The sequence below is a fragment of the Blennius ocellaris genome, assembly GCF_963422515.1.
Source record: "Blennius ocellaris genome assembly, chromosome: 9".
In the NCBI taxonomy this organism is placed as follows: Eukaryota; Metazoa; Chordata; class Actinopteri; order Blenniiformes; family Blenniidae; genus Blennius; species Blennius ocellaris.
The window spans coordinates 26,698,944-26,724,484 of record NC_137658.1 but is presented as its reverse complement, the minus strand read 5'-3'; the positions used below and the strand labels follow the sequence as shown (position 1 = coordinate 26,724,484).

The window sequence follows — 25,541 nt, the reverse complement described above, 5'->3', positions numbered from 1 at the left end:
TCGATATACCAACTCAAAAACCACTTTTCTCTATCTTTGGAAATGAGGCCAGGAAATATATGAAAACTGTCAGACAATTAAACAAAATGAAAGCAATGAAGGCTTTTGATTTATGTGCTTGTTTTTAATGTTTTTGTTGGATGGAATATTCTGAGGTTTTGTCTCTGTGTGTTTATTGCCACCTGGCGGTTGTTAAAAAGTATTGTTTTATGCTGTACTCTTTTTTTTTTTTTTGTGCGCGTACAAATTTTTTTTTTAAAACGACACCGGCGCTGCGCGGAAAGATTATGTGAAAATGATGAGAAAGAAAGAAAATACAACGTAGACGAATCAGTAAGAACAAAAATCCGAACAGAAGGGAAGAAATGAACGTGAGACTTAGTGTGGGACAGACTGGTCGGAATGACATAATGAATATGACGGTAAAAAGAATACTGAGAGATGTGGTGTGGAAGAGAACGTGGAACATTTAACAACACACTGTGTAAAATATGCATCAGAAAGAAAGAACCTTCAAGGGGAAGTCAGAGCAGCACAGTGGGGCTGGAGCCTGGCTGGTATTCTCACAACAGAAGGAGAGAGAAAAGGTGTGTGATGTCAGGAAGACATTGTTGAACTTTCTGAGACGTTTAATAGGCAGAATGTAGAGGTGGACGTGTGACGCTACTCATGTACAGTAGGTGGCAGTATGGCGGTATGCACCTAAAAGCTCGAAGAAGAAGAAGAAGAAGAAGAAGAAGAAGAAGACCAAGAACAAGAAAAAGGAAACAGCACCGTCCATGCATAGCCCATATCATGGTCAGTCGGAGCAGGAACCCAAGCAAGATGGTGGTGTTGATATCTAGCGGCAGGATACGGTCGAGTCTGTTTACACTGTTCCTCCTCTTCGTCTTCTCCAGCTCCGTCTCCTCTCTGTACTTCCACCTCGGGGAGACCGAGAAGAAGTGTTTCATCGAGGAGATCCCTGACGAGACGATGATTATCGGTGAGTGTCCGCTGCGTCCAGAGCTAGCGGCTAAGTTAGCTCAACTAGAGCTAGATGGCTAATCCGCCAGTGTCAAAGTTTAAGTTTTCGCCTCCGAAAGTCAAGAAAACAATCCGAAGACGCCAGCTGTGTTTCCTTCATGTATGTATACTTCATGACAAAGGTTGTTTTTATTTTTGTTTGTTATGTTTGTTTATGTCGGTGGGGCTGTCATGAAGTCGGGGTTACGTCACAGATGACGTTTTTGTTTTGGGGAAGGTAAACAAGCCGGAGTAATTGTACGACGGAACTTTTACTTTTGTTTCAATACGTGGATAAAATGGCATACAAGTACAAAGAGGATTTGCCGGAGGGCCCGATGCGATACCAAATCAATGTGTTATTATATATTATATATTATATGTTAGGGTTGTCTGATTGTCCATTCAGGCACCGAGCAAACCACTCACTGGTGGCCCGACTTTATCTCCCCGTATCTGTACAATTATGTTATAAACGAACCGCGTGAGTGTATGCAACGTCTTCCTTCCACACACTCGAATTGTGAAAACTTTGGGTGTAGTTTGCTAAAAGTCACTTACTTTAAACTCCCTTCAAACAATTACCCTGACCACAGTCTCTCCGAGCCACGACCACGTCCAGATTATCCTCCGCCGTTGTTGGGTTGTCTCTACAAACACATTCAATTCAACTCATTTTAACTTTAATATATAGCGCCAAATACAATACAGTCATTTCTATGTGCTTGTAACAGTGAGGAGCCCAACACATCCACATGAGCGACGATGGAAAGTGTCTTGAAACTAAGCTTTAGTAAATAGAAAAGTAGAGACTGTTTCACCCCCCCCTACCTGAAACTGGGATCTGGTTCCACATGGTCCAGAAAGCTGAAAGCTCTGCCTCTATTCTACTTTTAGAAAACCTAGGAACCTATACGCCAGCACTGTGAGAACCAAGTGTTCTTGAGAGATACGGGACTAATTCATCTTTAAGATATGATGGTGCCTGCTTATTAAGCACTTTATAATTTAGAAGGAGGATTTTAAATGGTGCTCTAGATTTAACACAGAGCCAATGAAGAGAAGCTAATATTGGAGTGATGTGGTCTCTTGAGCTCACAGGAGCTACAAATCTGTGAAGCTGCATTTTAACTTTGCAACTGCACAGCATATTTCTCTCCTCAAATGTTTTCAGAAATGCATTTTGCTGAACTGTTTTAGTAATAAAGGAAATAGTTTGTGTTCAGGCCGCCATGCTGGTCACTAATGTGTGAGGCCATTCTTCAGGCCTCACACATTAGTGAGACTATGCTAAACATGATAAATATGACTGGTGCATTCATCAGCAAGTTGAAACGTGTCTGCACAGCACACAGAAGTGTTTTGTTTATTCAAAGTTTATTGCCCCAAATCCAGCTTCTCCTTGATTTTCCTCCATTAGAATATTGGATCATAGGAGCTACATTCAGAACCTGCTGTGTCTATGAGAGCTGGACTGGCTCCGCCCACACATGCCCATCTTGAGAATAGGAGGAAGTACTTCCTCTCGTGGTGCCATGTGCCAGAGCAGAGCTGCCTGATTGTGGGAGGAGTCAAAGGGAGGAGCCTACCTTGCTTGTGATTGGCTAAACCCCTGATGACGCAACACTGATTATGGGGAAGATTATTACTGTTGGAAAACTATAGAAAGAGAATTTTGCATAATAATTGTGGAGTAAATGGTTCAGTCTCTTGGATTGATGTCTCCACTGTGTTACTTTAATGAACTGTGTGTGTGTTTCAGGAAACTTCCACACTCAGCTGTATGACAAACAGGAAGAGGAGTACATGCCGGCCACTCAGGGTCTGGGCATGTCTGTGGAAGTCACAGACCCCGACGACGAGGTGAGCAATGCCCAGAAAGTTTATTTATATGCTTGTAAATGAAAACCAGCGTGCAGCAGAGAGGTTAAAGCAGGGGTGGCCAACCCACAACTCTTTCTTCTATGAACTGAAATCATCAGTGCAGCTCTTCCAATTATACATAATTCTCATGTAAATCTCAGAGGTTAGACTTTTTTTTAGCAGTACTCAAATGCATTGTTCAGGGCAAGGCACCATGGACCGCAATATCCCTCTCACACTTGTTATCGCACAGTTTAACACAAAACCTGCCTGAACAAGATGCTAACGATGGGAGAACAATAAAGGGACAATACCAGAGGGTGATAAATTAACAGAAATACAGACGTATTGGGTATATCTACGCTGAATGGGTAGAAATAAAGTCCTGGGAAGTAACAGACATAATCCTCTGCGCCATCCCCTTCCAACTGCGTTAACACACACAGCTGCTGCTTCGCTATATCTTGTGGGCGGGGCTAGCTGGAGCCAGGATGGCCTGTAAACCAAGGCTGTGGTCCAGAGACTCTTCAGATCCGCACTCACACACACACACACACACACACACACACACACACACACACACACACACACACACACACACACACACACACACACACACACACACACACACACACACACACACCTGCGGAGAGCAGCTCCGGAATGTTCCTGCATCAACACACAAACTCGACAACACTTGGTTTGATTGGTTTGATATACGGTTTGTAATATCTGCCTTCACTGTCGTAGCAGTTTTGCAATTTGATGATGGTCCCTGAATATTAGTGTGGCTGCGGGTGAAATTATTACTTTTAATGCTGTAAATCCACACCTTGTGAATGTCTAACTTTAGTAATTCCATATGAAGACGTATCATACATTATGAATGTATTTACACTTTGTCATTTGGTGTTTGAGAGGAGGGGCGTTTGTTTGTATGGCGTGGCTCTTTGTAGAAGCGGCATGAGTTTTCTGACTGGTTGGCCTCCCCTGGGTTAAAGCGTCCTGCCGTCCTCCTGCAGGTGATCCTGTCTCGACAGTACGGCTCCGAGGGACGCTTCACCTTCACGTCTCACACACCCGGAGAGCATCAGATCTGCCTGCACTCCAACTCCTCCAAGTTCTCCCTGTTCGCCGGAGGCATGCTGGTGAGGAGACGTCTGCTTCTGCAGCGTGGTAACGTTTGAGTCCTCCGATTCGCCGTTCTGACCTCGGCACGTCTCCCCGTCCTGCAGAGGGTTCACCTCGACATCCAGGTGGGAGAACACACCAACAACTACGCCGAGATCGCAGCCAAAGACAAGCTGACGGAGCTGCAGCTGAGAGTGAGGCAGCTGGTGGAGCAGGTGGACCAGATCCAGAAGGAGCAGAACTACCAGAGGGTCAGTGTGTGTGGGGGGGGGGGGGGGGGGGGGGGGGCACTTTGTGTCTTTTTCTTGCTGGATTTCCATCTTTTCAGAGCAGTTGGATCCTCATGGCTTACAGAACCAGTCTTTTACACTGTGTGTTCACAGATCAGAGAGGAACGCTTCCGACAGATCCACCACAGCACACGGATGTGGATCCTCTGGTGGCCTGTCATGTGCTCGTTCAGCGTCGCGTTGTTCACCAAGTCCTGCTAGCAGCTCGGTATTACCGCCACAAAGAAACACTCGCGTTTGCAGAGCTGCTGTCTGTCTGTGCAGCTCACACTGTGACTACAAACTGACTCCAATTAGAACCAAAATGACCAAAAAGAGCTGGTAAATGAGCCTGAATAGATGTAAAACTACCCCCATGGTAGAGGAACTCAACCAGCAGATGGACTGAGACAAAAAAGTTACATAAAACCACAAAAAATTGTGCAAAATTACAAATGCAATAAACCTAAATTTAAATAAATTACCACACAAATAGGGACATGGCCACAATGACCATACGTGACGCAGAATAGAATCAAAGTAACCATAGACACAAATTGACTGAAATTAGACCGAAAATTATCTCAAATCGACACAAACAACCGTAAAGAAATCCTAATGGACAAAAAAAATTACAAAAATAGATTTTTGGACCTCTGATTTCAGAAATAAAATCTGATATACAAAGAGTGTAATGTAAATGACTGCAATTAAAATTTGTGGAGTGGGAGATGCACTAAAAATCTTGAGGTGGTGTGTCTATGACTACGGTTTGACGCCCAATAGCCACAACAATAAATTCAAAATATGGATTTCAAATGGTTTAGCAGACTATTATTCATTTGTCCACAATGGGGCATTCCATAGTTTTGAAACCTTAAAAACCAAACATGGCTTGGGTGCAGAAGATTTCTATAAAGGTGACATTATTTCATCCAAAACCTGAAAAAAAAATTGGGAAAATGGGAATCTGGATCTGTGCAAGTATTTTTTTTTTTTAAATCTCTTTCAAAGAATGGGAAGTGATGGCAACGTTTTGAAAACAACGTTGATTTGCACAGAAATGGCAGAAACACTGAAAACAATGATGTTTTTTATGTTGAGCCACTCGTCGGTGCTGTTGATTGTTATTAGTACTGAACACACACCCACATGCAGCAGAGAACGACAACGACAGGTTGTAAGCATGAACACTGGGAGAACACGGACATTCTGGTGGACAGACCACCAAGTTGGACTAAACAAACGTTTTGAATTTACATCTGACACCGAACCCAAACTTGCACAAACCTCATGCTGTTCAAAAAGTCAAGTCAGTTTTATTCACAAAAATATTTTATTTACAAAAAAAATGTATTTTACATCAGAGTTGATACCTTAAAAAACTAAACAACTTTACATGTGGTGTTCCAGGTGACAGTGTGCGGGTGGTCAGTACACCTTGGACCTGCGGAGGGAGAATCTGGAGTGAATGAACGTGAAAACCAGCCGGCAGAAGAATGGAAGGGTTCCCGGAAGGCGAGCGGCTCACCTGGAGAAGGCGGAGACAGACAGCAGGCCCAGCAGCAGCTCCAGGCCGTAGAAGCAGAGCAGCACGGCACTGAGGATGAACTCCAGGCGCAGCACGAAGGTCTGCAGCAGCAGGAAGTACACGGCCAGCGCGGCGCACGGCAGCAGGATGAAGAGCGAGGCGCTCAGGGCCAGGGAGCGCTCACACAGGTTCCCTTTGCAGCCTGCACAGACAACCAGGGTGTGGGTGGGGTTTCCTCTTCTGTCTGGAGGAACCTTGACTCACTGCTGAGTTTACTGACCTCTTGTTACTGTGCACCTTGTTCTTTTAATACGTTTATCTGTCTGGTGACTATTTCACATCTTTTCTGAACGAAAGTCCCACAAAAATGTAAATATTGTCAAATGATTGTTTTAGTCAACAGAAATGTTTAAAAGGGACAAGAAAGAAAGAAAATGGGTGATTCTTTTGAGAAAATTGCCATAATAATACAGCGATCACCCACAACGTTATGATCAGTTCGCACTTCTGATTATATGTAAGACGTTATCAGCAGCTCCCATAATGCCTGATAAAGCAGCGTGACTTACCACGTGTGTGGTCACAATGTGCTGGCTGGTGGCTGGAGATTATACACTGTGGATTTAAGGCCACAATAAATCCATTTTTATTCTTCTGTAATTCTGTGTTTTAAACAGATTTTCTCATGTGTGAAATAAAGATCTAATTTAATAACATTTCTCTTTAACGTTTTCTGTGTGTTTGACCATGTAAGTCAAGGCAAATATATTCATAAAGCACCATTCAAACACGGCAATTCACAGGGCTTTACAAAAAAAATTAAAGAAACACAAAGCTTTTCAAAAAGTATATTGCTTTAGGACTGGAGTCGATGCATTCCGTCTGTCTCCAGCAGCAGATGCTTCCTTTTGCAGTACAATCTGACTGTTCAGTCACATTTCCTCCATGTACACTAGCTACAGAGTCGATGAAGTCTTCACTTTCATGTATTTCACGCAGCGATTCAATCTTCTGTTCAAGCTGCTTCATTGATTGATCAGCTGGATGACTTTCTTTCACCGGTCTGTTTGTTAAACTCCTCCGGCAGCTGGGTGAGAGGAAAAGTTTTGTTCCTCTAATCGGCTTCAAATAGATTGATTCTGTCGGAGTAAGTATTATGTTGACAGGAACACAAAAGTATTTCTTTGAAAAACTCTTATGTAAAGGGAATTTGAAATAAAAGATTTAGGGGGGAAAAAGCACAGATGGTCACAATTGAGCAGGTAATGGACAAATATGACGCCACAGCGCCATAATGAAAATGTCTACCAACCCGAGTGAATATGAAAAATCCAACATTGCTCTGGTTCAGTTCTGTTCTGGGAATCTTTTAATTGTGAAAGTGTTTTTTTGTGTGTGTGATGGCAAAACAGTGATGTCTGTTAAATTACTGGTTTTAGTCCGAAGCAAAGCTTCCCCACCTCAGTTTGGAATAAATGTTCCCATCAGCTGCTTTGATCCTTTGACTGTTTATCTGAATCTCAGAAGGAAGGAAGCGAATTGAAGGATGGAACGAGAAGAAAGTATCTTAAAACCTCAACAACAAGCAGAGAAATTGAGCTTTGTGTCTTCGTATTATTCCTCACATTCAACAGAACCTCTGCTGTGCGACCGTCCAATCAGACAAGATCCAAACACAAACATGGGCGTCTCACAAACAAAGAATTGTCAGATATTGAAGGTTAAAACAGCTTAAAAAAAAACAAGGAACAGACATGCATTTCTCATGAATCGAGGGTTCGGTGTCATGAAAAGGTTAACTTGGATGTCAAAGCTGAATCTGTGAGGTTGATTATAAGTGACAATGTGAGGCAAAGGTTCACCATAAAAAAGCCGCAGTGTCTCCAAACCGAGGAAGATGATCAGCAGCACCACGTCCAGCACCAGGTTGTCTGCCGGGTACGGCAGCAGGATCCCTGGAAGGACGAAACGTAGAGGAGGATGAATGGACGGAGACGACCGACTCCCATTTTCAGCCTCAGGACGTCACTCATACCTTTGTAGATGAACATAAGGACCTCTGCCAGGTAAAAAGCTGCAAAGTACCAGCCGTTCAGGTAGAAGAGGACCTGCAGAGGAGTGGACGACAGCTGGGAGGGAAACCAGTCAAGGACTGGAAACACGTTTCTTCACTGCAGCGGAAACGATATCGAAGAAAACAGAAGTTCTGATCCAACAGGAAACTCGGCTCTCTTGACCAGCAGGGACCACATCTTCATCACACAGGTGTATTTTAAAGTCAATTCATATGGCATCGTTCTTGTTATTATAACTATTTCTACGGATGGCAGATATCACTTAAAATGTCAATGAACTTCCATTCTTTGTGAAACAAGTTCAAAGGTTTGATTCTCAAGACTTTTTAATTGTTGATTATTGAATTTCATGTAAATAGACTCTGAACACACCCCTGCCGTTGGCATCGCTCTAACATTTGGGGCAGCGGTACAGTGTTGTAGCACGTTGAGTCGAGGTTGAGCTTGGAGGCTCTGCAGTTTGCATGTTCTCTGTGTGCAGGAATGGACGTCCTCCCACAGTCCAAGAACATGTGTTTGGGTTAATTGCTGACCCGAAATGTGCCATACATGTGATTCTTAAGTGTGTGTTAGTGTGAGTAGACCTCCAGCAGCTGGATTTAACACCTACTGAAGCCTCACTATCCTACCAGTTGGCAACAACCAGACTTCACGTTTTCTCCCAACGATGTGATGAAGACATGGATCCGTCCAGTTTGGTGCCACACTGATGTCGAGCAGCTCAAGTTTGCATCCTGATGCCTCCACCTCTGAACAGTAGCAGAAACCCCACGCAGCGGGCCGTTTCATGTGAAGGATACGATCTGCTGGTTTCCTGCAGAAACACGAGAGAAACAGTGAGAGCCAGACTCGGAGAGCACGAGGCAGGATTCAGAGAAAGTGCTTTTACATTTATATCCTTTATTTCTTTGTAAATCACTCTGAATCGACTTGTGTCTGAATGCTGCTTTAAAATTTGATTGTTGGATGTCGGAAACCACATGTACAGTATGTTAAGTCTAAGCTATCAAAAACCATTTTATATATTATATAAAACTAAAACTCTATTGAACATAAAATGTCTGCATATATTGTACTGTTCTCTTGTGCTACCCTACTTATTTTATTGCTCAGAAATTTGGGGAAATGCTTGTAAAACTTACCGAGACCCAATCATTAAACTACAAAAAGGAGCAATTAGAATAATAAATAACGCTGGATTCCAGGAATCGACAAATCATCTTTTTATAAGATCCAAACAATTAACATTTATGGATTTATTTAAGTTAGAATTGCTGGAAATTATGTTTCGTCCTGTGAACGGGAACTTTCCCATGAGCATCCACACCTTCTTCAAATTAAGAAGAGGACATTATAATTTAAGAGGTTTGCTTCGGTTTGAAACAAGTAAAATAAGAACCAATGTCAAACAAAGGTGTTTCTCAGTTGCTGGATTAAATTATGGAAAGACCTTAGTGATCAATTTTAACTATACACGACCCTGGCAGGGCCCTGCGTTCTTCAGGTCAGCTTCTCTTAGACATTCCAAGGTGGAGAAATAAACAGTGAGGTGATCGCTCTCTTGTTGTTGCTGCTCCCAGACTGAGGAACAAACTGCCCCCTGACATTCGCACCACTACTGATTTCGGCCTTTTTAAATCAAAGCTGAAAACCCATTTTTTTAGGTGGTCTTTTAACTCTGTCTAGGGCAGTGTATTTATTTTGTATGCTCTGTTGTGATGAATCTCTGGAAGGCTTCACCAACTTGCCGCACCGTCACTCCTCCCACAGTCAACACCTGGGATTTATTTATTGTTTTTATGTATTATTCTTGTATTTGTTTCTTAATGTATTGTTTTTATAGCTTTGTTGGAAAGCACTTTGGGTACCACTGAATTATTGTAAAGGGCTATACAAATAAAATTTGATTGATTGATTGATCAATTTAAGTTAAACCTTTCTCTGTTAAAATTTTAAAAAAATCTCTAAAATGTAATATAATTTATACATATCAGTTATGTGAATAGTCTGTGCAGTGAATTTCCTTAATTGAAAAAAAACACATCCATAAATGGTTATAGAGGAATGTGAGCATAGTGACAAAAGTTTGTTTGTTTATTGCTGTTTAGTTGATATGATGTACAGGGTAGGCTGAAAAAAAGCATTGCTTCTGCCCAAACCCTTTTTTTGGTTGTGTTCTTGAAGAGAATATGCGATTGATGAATGTTAACAATCAAAATAAACTTTATTTCATTTCATAAGCAAAACTGCGTTGCTGTCAGGATGAATGAACTGTAATAAGTATACATAATATGAAAACCTTTTATAGTTTCAACTCTTTCTCTGGCATTTACCTGAAAATGGAAACCGATTGGAAACTTATTGTCGACCATATCTAATACGTCTCTATAGCTTGCAGTTTGAACTTTAATCTGAGATCAATATAGACACTGTGAGCAAGAAGCAAACACTCATCATCGATCCCTGCAAAACTGTTAGCTTGCAGCTAACTCGCTTTAAACGCCACTAACACGGGTTGAGGTTGACAATCGTCCCTGAACGACGGGCTGCCGCTAAAAAGCCGCAACGGTTCGGAGTGTAAATCATGTAACTGTATGTCTTCTAAAGCTCATTTTGAGGTTTTTTTACGAGCCGGAGGGAGATATGTTTCACTCACCAGGCGCCATCTTTGACTCCCCCTCGTTGCCATGGAGACGTTTCTTCTTCTCTGGATGAGTCTGACATGCTGACGTGCTGCCCCCTGCAGATTAATGACAGACCTGCTGCCACCTGGAGAGTTTCCGCTACTTTAAATAGATTAAAAATGGATTTTCTTCGATATGTGTATATTATTTTAAGTAGTTTGCAACCATAAAAATGTATGCCGTCACTATACTGCATTGTGATCAAGTAGCAAGAAAATCACATTATATTTTTGTAATCAATTAGAGGTGTTTTAAGGCACAAATATGTTCACAGTGTTTGCATTTTTATCATTGAGATAAATGCATGGGTAAAGCAATATTGTTTTTATGTGGACTGACAGTATTTGGCACAAAAAAACGAATATGTTGTAAGTTTAGGCATTAACTAAAAGTAAAATTTACATTACCCTCTAACTTCCGATCGTCCTCTGATTGGCCGGCGCCGCGCTGAGAGTTTACGTGGCACTGCCGCAGCTGCGCATGCTCAGTCGGAGCAGGAACTCAGAGCAAGATGGCGGTGTCAATGCAGAGCGACAGAATGCAGTCGAGTCTGTTAAAACTTTTCCTCCTCTTCGTCTTCTCCAGCTCCGTCTCCTCTCTGTACTTCCACATCGGGGAGACCGAGAAGAAGTGTTTCATCGAGGAGATCCCTGACGAGACGATGATTATCGGTGAGTGTCCGCTGCGTCCAGAGCTAGCGGCTAAGTTAGCTCAACTAGAGCTAGATGGCTAATCCGCCAGTGTCAAAGTTTAAGTTTTCGCCTCCGAAAGTCAAGAAAACGATTCAAAAACTGCAACCCCAGCTGCGAGTCCTTCATTCATGTATGTACTTAATGACAAAGTTTGTTTTATTATTCCTCTGCACGTGTTTTACCACCTTCCTCTCGTATGTGACAGCTGAATTAGCTTAATTAAGAGCCAAATAATGATTTACTTTTAGTAGTTTCAACGTTTTGGACTAAAGTGTAAAATGCAACTTTTATATTTATGGTCGTTTTCATATTTTAGAATTATCTAATGACCTACAATCTTCAACAAATGACCAAACGGGGAAATTAAGAAACAGGTGTTTGCTTTGCCGAAGTCTCTTGAAATGTCCCTGCATAATTTATTAAATGCTTTCAAACTAAACTTGTTAAGATGTGTTCCTGGTGAATGTAATAGACTTTAATTGTGATCACACGTAGGTCAAACCTCTCCAGATACAGATCTAAAATCTGCAACATGATTCAAGAAAAAATCACATTTCAGTAATTCAAATTAAAGGTGTTTCTCTTGAAGGCCGTTTTCTCTGTGAGGTTAATAGTCCATATTTGTTCTGACTTCATTGAACGTAGTCTGCCGCAGGGAAATGGCAGCAAATACATTTTTCAGCAGCAAACGAATATTTAAGACTGCCTCTACTCTACGTCACATATATTAAATTTTCTTCATTAGCATTTGAATGATCAAAGTTATAGCTACATCTGAGTGAGAAATGCTCCCAAAATTCATTTTGCATGTTGGTAGAACTCGAAGTGATTCACCTAAGACAAAACAGGTCGTGCAAGGTACGTCAATTCATGACACAGCTCGAAATCTAACTGTATTGAGGGGGAAATGGGAAGAGTTTTCAAGGGTATAATTGCACAATATGGAAAAAATGCTACAATTTAACTATATGGTGGAAGAATTGAGTTATCTCTGAACAAACCTGACTAGTCAATTAAGTTGAACATATACCACAATTGAGGAATTTCTGCTGAGGTTTGAATTCTTTTGAAGCCGTTACGGTCTTGTGTGGTAATCCCACCACACAGGAGTCATCTGGCTCAATAAGCAGCTGTCAGACATGTGGGTACTTCGCAAAATATCTACAAAGTAAATAAAGCAAGAGGCGAGAGTGAAAACTTCATTTTTTTTCCCCCTCAACTTTTAGAGCCAACTTGTAAGAATCACAACAAAATTAAAATTTCACTCAATTCACGAGTACGTCTTCTTAATAAGACCTGGTTTGAGGTCGTGCAGAGCAGCTGCCCTACATGGTTTTGCTCTCCCTGGTTCAACACAGCTGATTGCAATGAAGCTCATTAAGGCCAATTCATACTCCATGAGAACAAGACCAAAGTTTGGCAGTGATGTATGCTGCCGAACAAAATGACGTCACTTCCGCCAGCGGGCTCCTTCTGGCCCAACAAATTGGTGTCTGCAGTGCCGGCCATCCTGGCCACTGCCGATACTTCAGCAGTGGCCATGTGTTCCAGCTCGCTAATCACTGTCATATTTAGCTTGTAACATCGCTACTGCCTGAGCGCCGCAGCTTGTTAAAATGCCCTAACAAACCTGAACGCATCACTAAAAACGGTCAGTTAAAACTGGACAAACATCGCGGTCGTTTAAAAACTCTATTACTGAAACAGTTCAGAGAAATACATCTCTGCCAGGACAGGAGGTGAGAAATACACTGCAGGTGAAAAGTGAAAACGCCACTTCAGACGTGTGGCTGCTGTGAGGGGGCGTGGCCTTCGAGTCCAGCAGTGTCTCGCGGTCGCTTTTCTTGTCTCGCGCTAGACTGTCTTGATAACAATTCTTCGTCCTTGTCAGCTTTGAACATCTGTCTTTCTTCATCCTCTTCCTCTGTCATCAACTCCAGAACTGCTCTGTCATTGTCGCAAGGGTACATGCCACGAGGGGCGTGGCCTGAGAGTTCAGCACCGTGTTGTGGAGTATGAACAGTCCTGCCGAACAAATGTTTTATTCAGCAGCTTGCTGACGTCACTGCTGAACTTTCATCTTGTTCTTATGGCTTCAAAAAGGGAGTCTGCAGGGACCTTTACTGGGGTTTGTTACATGATCATGAGATTCAGGTGTTGAAGCAGTGAAAACATGCAGGACAGATGCTCGAGGACTGGAGCTGGATGCCTCCATCACTGTGGGTGTTCACAGCTGCTCTGGTCGTGGAGACTTCCTGTCCTGCATGTCTTGGCTGCTTCAACACACCTGAATCAGGATCCTGTTAAAAAGACGCCCAATAGTGAGCCCCTCATTGAAATCAGGGGTGTTGAGACTGGGAAAGGCCTAAACCATGCAGAACATTTAAATAGATGGAATTAGGCAACGTTTACATCAGGGTGGGCGAACTCGTAACTGCGTTTGTGTAAGTGCAAGAAGTGCAGTGAAATATCAGTTTAAGTATGTGGCCTGAGATGCTTTAAAGGTGAAAGTTTGACAGTGTATTTCACAAGTTTGAACTTTGAGTCATAATTAACATAAAAACACAAGCAAACCAAAACTTGAAGCAAAGTTCTAATCTATTGCCTTGAATACATTTAAATTCAAAAACTTCATAAACGCTCAGAATAGTGATGTCAGCTGCGGCTAGAGTCTCGTCCTTCACGTAAAACTCAATTTGTGAGAATACGTAAAAGTCTCACAAATTTAGTGCTTTACTAGTTCTCTGTGAACCAAAGTAACTGCATGATTTATTTACAAGTCCACATTAGAACTGTTATGATGATTTAAATAAGGGACACTGAATTACTGCTCTAATTTCCTAAATATGTCGACATTCAATTCAGCCACTTTAATATTTTCAGAATTCCTTTTGGTTTCAGTCTTCATTCAAACATGAACGTCTTATCGAGGTAAAACATGGCCGCTGATCAGAAACGTAGGACAAAGCTTGAAAAGGGGCATTTTTCTACTAATCTGATGCAGAAGAAGCTATGTTCTGTTTGGTCAATGAAGTTTTGTGTGGACTGTAAAACGTCCAATGTCATTGTGATGATCTCTGAACCTACAACGGTCCCCTGCTGGACTCTCCTGCTGAGGTGCTTCAGACACTAAATCACCAGTTTTGAAACGCGTCTGACAGGTTTGAGAGGAAGAGACAGAAGACCCACCTCCGCTCTTTGTTTTCTCATGAGGTGCTCAGTAAATCCACACTCTGACGACGTGGCGTGCTGACGGAAGAAAAGAGGCGCTTTTACGGTGTTTTGTGTAAATTGATCATACAAGGAGGATCCTGGGCAGTTTTCCAGGCCTGGAGATTCAAGAAAACAATGTTAATCTGAAGTTTCAAAAGGTTCTAGCAGGAAAGGCCTGGAGGAGTTCCTGGACGTCGGGGTTTTAAACTGCTGATTCAGCATTGACGTTGATATTATTCATTGTAAAGAAGCTTGTTGTAATTCAAAGTTGTGTTTTTCTTACTCCACACTTCAATTAGAAGTGCAAGTTGTTCATGCTTTTGGATTGATGCATGTCGACTATGACTTTAATATTTCAGGAAACTACCGCACTCAGCTGTATGACAAACAGAAAGAGGAGTACATGCCGGCCACTCAGGGTCTGGGCATGTTCGTGGAAGTCAAAGACCCCGACGACAAGGTGAGCAACGGCCAGAACGTTTCTTCAAATGCTTGTAATTGAAAAGTGGCTGCAGCAGAGAGGTTAAAGCGTCCTGCCGTCCTCCTGCAGGTGATCCTGTCTCGACAGTACGGCTCCGAGGGACGCTTCACCTTCACGTCTCACACACCCGGAGAGCATCAGATCTGCCTGCACTCCAACTCCTCCAAGTTCTCCCTGTTCGCCGGAGGCATGCTGGTGAGGAGACGTCTGCTTCTGCAGCGTGGTAACGTTTGAGTCCTCCGATTCGCCGTTCTGACCTCGGCACGTCTCCCCGTCCTGCAGAGGGTTCACCTCGACATCCAGGTGGGAGAACACACCAACAACTACGCCGAGATCGCAGCCAAAGACAAGCTGACGGAGCTGCAGCTGAGAGTGAGGCAGCTGGTGGAGCAGGTGGACCAGATCCAGAAGGAGCAGAACTACCAGAGGGTCAGTCTCCACCCAGAGCAGCACGTACATCCACACAGGGCTGAGACACGTAGAGACTGGTTGAAATGAGTCTGGGTTTTTATTCAATGAAATCTACTTTTGGATGTTGGCGTCATGCTTGAGCGTCTCCTTCTATTCAAACACGGGATCTGGGTCCAGAGCAGCAGAGGAGCTTTCACATTTTCATCTCCGTTCCACTTGAGCGCCTGATTCAGTGGAGATGAAAGTGTTTAAATGTTCTTTAATAGTCAGACTGGCGCAGGCCTCAGCCTTTTTATTCTACCCATACAAATCTCATTTTGCTCTTATGACCTTTTAAAGAACAGTTTATTTAAATGTGTATTTATCTTTTTTAATGATTTTTGCTCTTTTTTTTCCATAAGTATGCACCGATTCTACTATAGATGCAGTAGTACCCGTATCGACAAGGAACAAAATGGTGGTATTGGTGCATCCCTACTTTTTCAGGAATTTTAGCTGCTTTGACTCATTGAGCTGTTTTCCTTGGTTGTTTTTTTTTCCTTTTAGTGGTATAAGATGTTTTTTTCAAAGCTTTTCTTTCCATTTAAGTTTTATCGAGGCTTGAGACCTGTGGCATTCATGAAAATAGTCCTGTGTGTAAGTTAAGCTTCAGGGAGCCTCTACAGAGGGGCTGAAGAGCCATGTTGTTGTTTGTTTCCCATGATGAGAGGCACGACAGTGTGGTGAAACCATGTGGTTGTGTGTGCAGTACCGTGAGGAGCGTTTCCGTCAGACCAGCGAGAGCACCAACCAGCGCGTCCTGTGGTGGTCCATCGTGCAGACCCTCATCCTGGTGGCCATCGGCATCTGGCAGATGAGACACCTGAAGAGCTTCTTCGAGGCCAAGAAGCTGGTTTAACCTTTCCCTGCTGGAGGACACTCGGTGTGTGTGTGTGTGTGCGTGTGTGTGTGTGTGTGTGATGGATGCAGGCCTGGGGGGGCGGGGTCCGCTCCAGCCACTGCTCTGTACCTCCGTCATGTGGACGTTCTCGCAGGTTCTGTGGGTGACGAGCTCCTCACATTCACAGCTTCAGGAACACGTCGCGACTATTTATTGCCCCACCGGACCCCCCCCACCCCGACTCCTGACACGTTACTGCCCCCGAAAGGTCAGAACGAGTTAGTTTAAGCTGATCTGGACTCAATCCGACTCGGTCTGACAGTTACTGGCAGGATTTTTCTGGATTTTTTTCTATTTTCCCGTCTCGTTGTGGTTTGTGGCGCTGATCTTTGTCACACTGTCCAGTGAGCAGAAAGTGAAAAGCCACATGGAGGGATCAGAAATCCAAAATGACATCAAAATGTTTGGGATTGGTTTAAGTTCTCGGCTCAAATATTTTTAAATTTCCATTAGCAACCTTTCTCCAAATGTGCACACTTCTCGTGTTTTGAAGATTATCAAAAATTCCTAAATCTCAGATTCTGCTCTCAAAACTGTTCAATTCTGCTTAAATTTGTAGATGTTTCTTTTAAATCAGTCTCAACGTAACATTTTAGGTAAAAAAAACTATTTATTATCCTCAAAATTAACTAGATTGAACAGTTTTTAGGTCTCAAATTGAATTTCAACAAATCTGAAAGGACGACTTTTTGTGTGTGGCTGTAGAGGGGAGTTGTTGTTGTTTTTTACCGCATTCCAACTAATTTTACATTTTCTTTCAAAGTTTCATGAGTGACCCAAGATGTTTGGTTTTCCTCCAAGCGGCACACAAACAAGTTTTCGCTTCTTCAAACTTTCACAAACAGTCATCGCTTTACTGCTTAATCTTGAAATTCTATTCATAATTTAAATTCTGGTTGGTTGAGGGGAAAAAAGGCTGTTTTTCTTTAAGACATTTTATGAAAATCAAAACTTTAAAGCAGATTTTCTGACTTGACTTGAAAATTCAATTTTGGCTCAATTTCTCTGTACCAATTAAAAATGAGAAAATCGGAAAGTAACTTTTTAAATGATAAATGTAGTTTAAATGTGAAATGTATTTTTAACATACGACTACATTTTCCCCCTTAAGAACAAATATCATTTAAAGGGTTTTTTAAATTACTTTTGAAGAAAAGCTTGACTACATTTGTCTTAATTAACCAGAGTCCTAATTAGAAACTGCACTTGAATAGAAATTGAAGAAAAAACTATTTAACAAAATGTTTAGCTCTGAATTATGAGAACTCGAGTCACACATGGTTCTAAACCTGAGATCATTAAATAAAAACCTTTTTGGATTTAACATTTGGTGCTCGAAATTTTAAAAAAGACAAGCGGGTAACCTATTTACCTCATTTGAACTCATCAAAGTCTGATACAGCTATTTTTAGGCACTTTTTTCAATTGACTCAATTCAATAAATCGTTTTAATCGGATACACTTTTTTTCCTTCACTTTCAACGGGTGAAAATTTAAGTTTGTGTGCTGCGACGAGGAGAATTGTCACACTTTAAGTCACATATTCATATAAAACCACCAAAAAACTTAAAAGATCCTGTTGTAACATTTTTAGTGGAATACTGCTTTTTTTTTTTTTTCCCCCAGGAGAAATCTTGATGATAAACTAACCCTTTCTGCTGTGCAATACCACCTTGTACCAGCAGGTGGCGAAGCTCTCTGCTGCCACCCAGTGCACAAAATGTCCTTACATCAACCTTGCGCTGTTTCTTTAAAGTTTTCTGAGTTTGTACTGAGATTTCCTGAAATCGGATTCTGTTGCTGGTAGTTTCTCTGTGGGAAGTTGGAATCAGACGGTAACGGGTTTTAACCGGGATGAGGGGCTTGATTCATTTTCTTCTTTTTTTTTTTCTTTTTTTTTTTTTTTGAGTTCATGTGAAATCTTCTAAAATTGCACTCGAATTAAATTTGTCACATTTTGGTGTGGAGGATGGTGAGTGAGTTTCCAGCAGAACTCGGCTTCTAAAAGTTTTTATACGCTGTAATATTGTACTTTGAGGGGGAAAAAAATGTCGAGTTACTAAAGAAATGTGACTGCAAAATGTAATAAAGTTTAAACGAACCTGAAAACTGTTTCTGTGCTTGTTTAACATGCAACCCTTCACATGTCGAATACATCTGCAAATTATAGTACCCTGAAAGTTTTAATGTGGCATGTTTCAGAAAAAGAAATGAGAAATTCTTTTTATTCAAATGTCTAATAATACTTGGTGGTTAGATTTTGTAGTATTTGCTGAAATTGGTTGAATTTTAAAGGCATCCGTACTTTATGATTGTATAAATTATCAGTGTCAGCATTTATACAAAATCTTGGTGTTTTGGCATTTTAGTTCAAAAAGCTAAGTTTGAATATTTCCAGTGTGTCCACACCCCCATCAATTTGTTGGGCTTCAGTGTGATTGGTCGATTATCATGGTGTCTGCTGCCAACCAAACCTCAGCTATCATACATCAGACTGAGGGCAGAACAACTTCATCCTACATACCGTTGGAAAGGTCAGATTTTCAGTATCTAAAATACACAAGCCGTGATCATAGTATTGCTCATGTAATATCCTTCAGCGGCCATGAAGGGACAAACAAGTGTTCAGCTTGAAGCTCCACCCTGCTTGAGAGCTCAAAGATCTTCTTCTGCACACCTCATGTCTGAACTCGTGAATGTTTAAAGTCCCAGTGAAATGTAAAACGCTACTTTGCAAAAAATGATAGTTGTGGTACGACTTCTAAGGTTCCTCCGACTCTACCCCACCACTGTTGTCGCATAACAAAGTTATTTGAATTTTGAATCTCCAGCCGAGGAAGTCGGGGGAATCCTTCTTCCTGGCCGTGACGTTAAGAGATGTGCAGATCTCCATCTGTTGTGTTTATATCGGCTTGTTTCCCTCTTAAATATCCAAGTTTTTACCGTGTTTTGAAGTTATAGTCAGCATTTTATGAGCCTTGATGAAAGATTGAGCCTGGAAGAGACCGAGAGAGGAGGAAAGGAGCACAGGAGGTGGGAGCGGCTCCCCGTTAGCTCGCGAGGCTAGCGGGAGCGGCTAGCAGCTAGCCGCTAGCTCAGGCGGCTAGTAGACGATCAAGTAACACCTGGACTCATCTTCGGTGATTCCGCAGTGGGAAAAGCGCTTCGACATGATCCAGGAAGCCGGTCGTTCTGCCAAAAGTCAGGAGCCTCAAAGGTGAAAAGTGGCGGCTGCTGAGGCGAGGAGACGAGGAGACGAGGACGAATGGAGGACGAAGCGTCTTCTGCTTCCTCAAACATGTTCCAGACGGGGTCACCGATGGCAGAACCACCTTCTGTGTCTTCTTCATCAATCACTGGGTTTGAAATGATGATGATGAAATCTGGTTAAATTCAGCCTCTTCGTGGTCAAAACTCTGATCCTCCATAATGTAAACACAACTTGGGCGTGTGCACAACTCGTGACATCACTCTATTATAGTCAGAAGCTCCGCCCAGCAGCTATAGTACCACCTTTTATCGGCTATTTTCTCGCAGATTGGTAACATTTTACCCTCGAGCCAGTTGGCATAAAAAATGTCCCTAGAAGCGACAGCCAGTGTTTTGGAGGTCGAATTTTCATTTCACTAGGACTTTAAGTTCCTGTTGTCAGAGAATTGAAGCTCTCTGGGTATTTGAGGTGGTTGTGTGAGTGAATCCCAGCAGATGAGCAGTTTGTTCCATATTCAGAAGGTCTAAATAAACAGACTTTAACAAACCCAGGATCAACTAGAAGTGAGTTCTCTTTTGTGTGAAAGAGCGTCTTGTGAACGGGACGTGTGGTTAGGTAACGTTCACAGCACTTGGACAAGGACGGTTGCATGTGTGGTAAATGCAAATACAAGATTATTCCAGACTAAAGTATTTTGTCCTTACTACTGAAGGAGCCACAGTGAAAAGACGTTTAAAAAATGAAGTGTTATGTAACACAAACGTGAATTAAGTGTGTGACTGATTTCTTAATTATTTTCTGATACGGTGTTCAATTATTATTTTCCAATTGCTCGCTGTCTGGTCCCGCTGTATTTCACTCCGGAGTGTGAATTAATGACATTGAATTAATGTATTTCTTTGTAAAGCTTTAAACCATTTCTTTTATTTCTTTGTAACGTACTGGAAATGTCCCTGTTCGAATGGTGCTCTATAGATACATTTGCTTGGCTTTGCCTGAAATCACATTTCCCTTTAATTTGATTCTTCTGGACAGTGTGAAACATATATTCGTGGGAACCTTAATTGGTGTGTGTTGTTTCCGCTCGGCATGCAGCTCATTTACCTGTAGAAAATCCATAAATTAGCGTCATTTTATAAGATGCTGAGCTCAAAGTGTGTCAGTAAAGTCGCGGCTGACCAGTCCAGACATTACGAAAGGTTCCGGTACGAGCCACACGGTAGAATCAAAGCCCCGGGATTCTGAAAGGGAAACACTTAAAGTACTGCAGTACAGGAGCGTGCCGGCCACTTAAATGTGAAGCTGGTGAAATACAATCGAAGGAAACGTTTGAGTTCGTGCATCCAGTGAAAGTCAACCACCCGCTGTTTGTGTCGTTAAAACTGAAGGGAGAGGAAAAATAAATAAAGGCAATTTTTAGATGTAAAGGCATACAGAGGGAAAGCAAAAGTCTTTACCACCCGTTTCACTGTAAACTTGAATTATGAATATTCAGTGTGTCTTCCTTTGAATTTACATGTATAGTGGCGTGACTTGGTACACAGTCGTAAAATACTCCAAAAAACCAAACAGGTGGGAGGCTTAATTCCAGGTGTAATCAAGTACTTAAAAAAAAACCCTCTTCATCACCTGTTCAGGCCTCCTTCCTCTTCCTCTGCTCCAGGTCGGATGGCTTGGAGCACATTGTTGTGTGCTTGTGCCACAAAGACGGGACGAATTCACACCTCTGAGCTGTTAAAAATAATTTAAAAAAAATCAGTACTGGCACAGAAATCTGGCTGCAACTTGTGCAACTTCAATCAAAAGACGCTTGTGTGGGCTGATTTTCCATCGTGTACAGGGCCCCGCTTATCAGTCTGAGCCGGCAACTCCACAGCAACAGGTGACTGTTAGAAATGGAAGCTTTCAAGTTAGCGTTCGATTATCCTGTCAGGTGCGATGCACAAAGTCCTGCTCCGGTGTGAAACGGGGGTTAAAGCGGAAGTGTGACGTGTTTTGGAGACACATGTCATCGCTCTCTCGCCCCAGAGTTAACTTGTGACTGGGCGTCAAATGAAGCGGGAATCGGGGGGAAACAAACATCCGCCTGCCGCAGCTGCTGATGCTCATTAATGAACGGGTTTCCTCTCGTTTGCTCTAATCCCTGAAGAAAAAAACTAAACAAAACAACAACTTCACACTGCCAGGTGAGGAAGTTCCTGCTCCCAGTTATAGAAACCATTTAACCTCCAAATATGTCCCAGAATTGTGGTTTTTCCACTCTGGATTTTGCAGGTATTAACATAATGAGATGCAGCACGCTAATTATTCGGCTTTAGAGTTGTGAGGCTTGTTTACTTTTCTTCTTCTGCACAGAGTCGGGTGAAGCTGCGAGGCCTGATGGATGGATGAATGACGGGATGAAGGGATGAAGGGAGGCCTCGTGACTTACTGGTTGGACTCGGAGAGGCCGGCAACTGCTGCATTTCAAAATGTGTCACAGTCCCATCTCAACCCTTGAAAAGTTTGATATTCTTCCAGCGTGCATTTGAAACCAAACATTACTGCACCAGTCCATGAAGACAACACTGTTTATCCTGAACGTCCACATGAGAGTCTTGACGCTCTTTACATGGTCCCTAAAAGCTACAGCAACGGATGAATCTATAAAACACAACTGGAACAAGAGGTGACATGTTTCATCAGCTCCAGCCAGTGTGTGTGTGTGTGTGTGTGTGTGTGTGTGTGTGTGTGTGTGTGTGTGTGTGTGTGTGTTTCTATTACAAAAACAACCATCAGTGGGGGACTTTGCTATGGGCGAAGTGGGCCGCTGCCCAGGGCAGAAAACCATCCAGGTCCGCCACTGGATGAAACCCTCAGTGTTTGTGTATTTTTGCAGTAATCCACTTGTGTTTGTCCTGTATATGAACATTTCCTAAAAACTCAAATCAATTTGAATCAAACTAATTTTCATTGTTCCTTCATCTTTGGTGTGTCGGAGTCTCGAGTGCGAACCTCAACCCTTAGCGACCAAGGATTTGTTCAATAATTTTTGGATTTTTGCGACACCCTACTGCAACAATGAGGTCCGCTACCGTCTCTCTTGGTGCAGCTAGGACAGCGAACCTTCAAAACCAACAGGTGAGACAAGTTGATTACATTTTTAGGATTTGAAGACTTAGAATTTAATCATATTTAATAAATGCAACTTAGGAAATTCAACTTAGAACTACCATATCAGGTGTTGACAGAATGTAGATCAATATTACGTAATTGCCGGTGTCGCCGTCGACTGTTCGCTTCACTACGTCACGTTCGACGCCCCCGCCGGTCGAGACGCTGCAGAAAAATGACAAAAGTGTGAATATAGTGGTGAAATCAGACATTATAATGACGAGACGCTGCCGCCATCTTGGTCCAGTCGCCGCTCTGCTCAAGCTGAGTATGTTTGACGTCAGAGGCGTTAATCAACACCAGATGGCGCACGACATTTATTTGAACAAGTTATAAAATAACATGAACGCATTATAAACCCATGTGTAAGATACAAAACAGTAGGCAAGTTCTCAATCAGAACAATATATAACTATACTTTCCCTCCTCACCAGAGGTCCCAATACTCTCCTGTACACTTATGTTGAGTGTCACGGCGGGGAGCCGGCGCGTGGAGTGTCCTGAACCCAAAAGCAGACCTCAAGCAGAAAGTTGTTTGCAAACAGTTAATGTTTATTGAGGAAACAGGGAACGGGGAGCTGGAACGGTGACGGGACCCGGGGAACTCCGGGGAGCCTCTTGGAACCGGGACGGGACCCGGGGGAATCTCTTGGGGGGCCTCTCGGAACCGGGACGGGACCCGGGGGAATCTCTTGGGGGGGGCCTCTTGGAACCGGGACGGGACCCGGGGGAATCTCTTGGGGGGCCTCTCGGAACCGGGACGGGACCCGGGGGAATCTCTTGGGGGGCGCCTCTCGGAACCGGGACGGGACCCGGGGGAATCTCTTGGGGGGCGCCTCTCGGAACCGGGACGGGACCCGGGGGAATCTCTTGGGGGGCGCCTCTCGGAACCGGGACGGGACCCGGGGGAATCTCTTGGGGGGCGCCTCTCGGAACCGGGACGGGACCCGGGGGAATCTCAGGGGGGCCTCTCGGAACCGGGACGGGACCCGGGGGAATCTCTTGGAACCGGGACGGGACCCGGACGGAGAACTTCTTGGGACGGAACCGGGACGGTACCCGGACGGGGAACTTCTTGGAGCCGAGCGTCGGAACAGGAACGGGAACGGGAACGGGAACCACCCCGGGGAGGACACTCACCCCCCGGGGAGGACAACACCGACGCACCTCCACACGGAGTGAAGACTAGCAATCCTCTGGCACCGGACCCTCCTCCCTGCAGGGCTTAAGACTGCTTGACAATCAATTAGCTGATTGCCTGCAGGAGTGCCAGAGAGGATCTGGTGCTGGAGCGAGGTGTGTGACTCCTGACATAGAGGAGAGTTCATTATATTATGACTTGAGGAATAAAAACAGGCATTTACTTCAAATGTGTTTGATTTTCCTATTTTGTTTGTGCATACATTGAGTGTGTATTGTGTCTTCCTGTTGGCTCCACAGGAGGTGACTGCTGTCGCTCGACCGCCGAGGAGGATTCTGCTGGACATGTCCGGTCGGGACATCCAGCTCCAGAAAGCTTCCAACGCCTGGAAGCCCGGGGCACGAAGGCCGGTCCCTGCACTGGAGCCTGAAGCTCAAGCCACCGAGGTATTGACACAAGTTCACAAGAGAAACACACTAATATTCCTCAACACAATGTGACTGGATGTGCATGTGAGCAAGCCAGTTGATTGATTATCTCAGTTATTAACCAGTATTTTCTCATCCATTTCCCCCCAGGAGCTTCTTGGGAAACTCCGGAGCATCCTTAACAAGATGACTCCGGAGAAATACGACTCCCTATCAGCGCAGGTGACCGCACTGCCCGTGACCAGCCTGGCGAGGCTTCAAGGGGTGGTGGAGCTGGTGCACGAGAAAGCCATCTCGGAGCCCAGCTTCGCCACCACCTACGCTACGCTGTGTGGCAGCCTTGCTGCTGTAAGTAGGATTGATTCATTTCTGGCTCAGAGGAAATGTCCACGTCCCTGTTGGTCTGCTCACTGTCTTTGTCCTGCATGGAAGACAACATGCAGTTATAGCGGTCCACTTCTTCTCCTCACCTCCACCTCTGTCTCTGGTTCACAGATCACCGTCCAGCTGGACGATGGTAGCTCTGTGCGCTTTCGCACCCTCCTGCTGAAGCGCTGCAGAGAGCTATTCCAGGCGAAGCAAGGCGGCGCTGCTGCGTCGGTATGCATTGATTCAACTTTTTTACTACAACTCTTGTAAAGACTTGTCTGAATAACTTACCAAGGCTAATTTTAATATCTGATTCATATTTATTCTTGTTTTCTTCAGTCCACGGAGCCTGAGGAGGCTCAGCAGAAGGCCCGGAGACGAGCCCTGGGGAACCTCACCTTCATTGGTGAGCTCCTCAAGGCTCGGCTCCTAGGAGAGGCAGTTGTGGTCGGCTGCATGGACCGGCTCCTCCAAGACGCCACCGAGGAGTGTCTGGAGGGTCTGTGCAGGCTGACCACAACTGCTGGCCGGCACCTCGCCCAGAAGGCCAAGGTGAGACTGAACAAGTGGATTTGTGGCTCAGCACAGTTTGCAGAGACCTTGATGAGGGTTTATCTTTTGTTGTTCTGAAGCAGAGAAACAAAAATTAACGTACGTCTCAACTACTCTGTGTTTTTTGACACGGTCTTCGAGGACATCCACAACCTCATCCAGACCAAAAAGATGTCCTCCAGGACGAAGTTCATGCTTTTGGACCTGGTAGACCTCAGAAAGGTGAGTGTCTGTTTACATGTTTGCTGGAGTCTGAAGTCCTGCAAAGCTCATGCCTTACCCTTCATTGAGTCATTTTCTTGATTTCTTGAACTTCCTGAAACACAATATTTGTGTCCTGCTCACATCTTGATTGCTCGTCTACTTGAAGTCCAAGTCGTGTTGAATTCATG

General features: G+C 43.6%; 3 protein-coding genes across 4 annotated transcripts; 2 read left to right on the top strand and 1 right to left on the bottom strand.

Moving 5' to 3' along the window:
• Window positions 1-742: 742 nt before the first annotated feature.
• On the top strand, window positions 743-5,821 carry LOC308134901 (transmembrane emp24 domain-containing protein 9-like). 2 transcript variants are annotated; one of them, XM_080502747.1, is made up of 7 exons: window positions 743-798; window positions 900-985; window positions 2,768-2,868; window positions 3,891-4,016; window positions 4,104-4,250; window positions 4,383-4,497; window positions 5,682-5,821. In XM_080502747.1, the coding sequence occupies exons 2-6, from the start codon at window positions 976-978 to the stop codon at window positions 4,488-4,490; spliced, it is 492 nt and encodes a 163-aa protein (XP_080358873.1). In that variant the 5' UTR covers window positions 743-798; window positions 900-975; the 3' UTR covers window positions 4,491-4,497; window positions 5,682-5,821. The 2 variants fall into 2 exon arrangements, with proteins under 2 accessions (XP_080358873.1, XP_080358872.1); XM_080502746.1 differs by having other exon boundaries at window positions 761-985.
• tmem216 (transmembrane protein 216) lies at window positions 5,170-10,540 on the bottom strand (the record flags this gene model as incomplete). The annotated part of the gene is made up of 6 exons (XM_080501795.1): window positions 5,170-5,715; window positions 5,800-6,001; window positions 7,662-7,754; window positions 7,835-7,928; window positions 8,675-8,688; window positions 10,531-10,540. 6 exons carry the CDS (start codon window positions 10,538-10,540, stop codon window positions 5,700-5,702), a joined length of 429 nt encoding a protein of 142 aa, XP_080357921.1. The 3' UTR covers window positions 5,170-5,699.
• Window positions 10,541-11,060: 520 nt separating this feature from the next.
• Window positions 11,061-18,404, top strand: LOC308134379 (transmembrane emp24 domain-containing protein 9-like). The gene is made up of 5 exons (XM_080502088.1): window positions 11,061-11,229; window positions 14,823-14,923; window positions 15,014-15,139; window positions 15,227-15,373; window positions 16,104-18,404. The coding sequence occupies exons 1-5, from the start codon at window positions 11,070-11,072 to the stop codon at window positions 16,251-16,253; spliced, it is 684 nt and encodes a 227-aa protein (XP_080358214.1). The 5' UTR covers window positions 11,061-11,069; the 3' UTR covers window positions 16,254-18,404.
• Window positions 18,405-25,541: the final 7,137 nt, after the last annotated feature.

Excerpts from the sequence above, each read along its gene's own strand:
- LOC308134901 (XM_080502746.1), top strand. The coding sequence starts at position 796 with ATGGTCAGTCGGAGCAGGAACCCAAGCAAGATGGTGGTGTTGATATCT. Across the intron at positions 986-2,767 it reads TGACGAGACGATGATTATCG|GAAACTTCCACACTCAGCTG; the intron begins GTGAGTGTCCGC and ends TGTGTGTTTCAG. Across the intron at positions 4,251-4,382 it reads AGGAGCAGAACTACCAGAGG|ATCAGAGAGGAACGCTTCCG; the intron begins GTCAGTGTGTGT and ends GTGTGTTCACAG.
- LOC308134379 (XM_080502088.1), top strand. The coding sequence starts at position 11,070 with ATGGCGGTGTCAATGCAGAGCGACAGAATGCAGTCGAGTCTGTTAAAA. Across the intron at positions 14,924-15,013 it reads TCAAAGACCCCGACGACAAG|GTGATCCTGTCTCGACAGTA; the intron begins GTGAGCAACGGC and ends GTCCTCCTGCAG. Across the intron at positions 15,374-16,103 it reads AGGAGCAGAACTACCAGAGG|TACCGTGAGGAGCGTTTCCG; the intron begins GTCAGTCTCCAC and ends TTGTGTGTGCAG.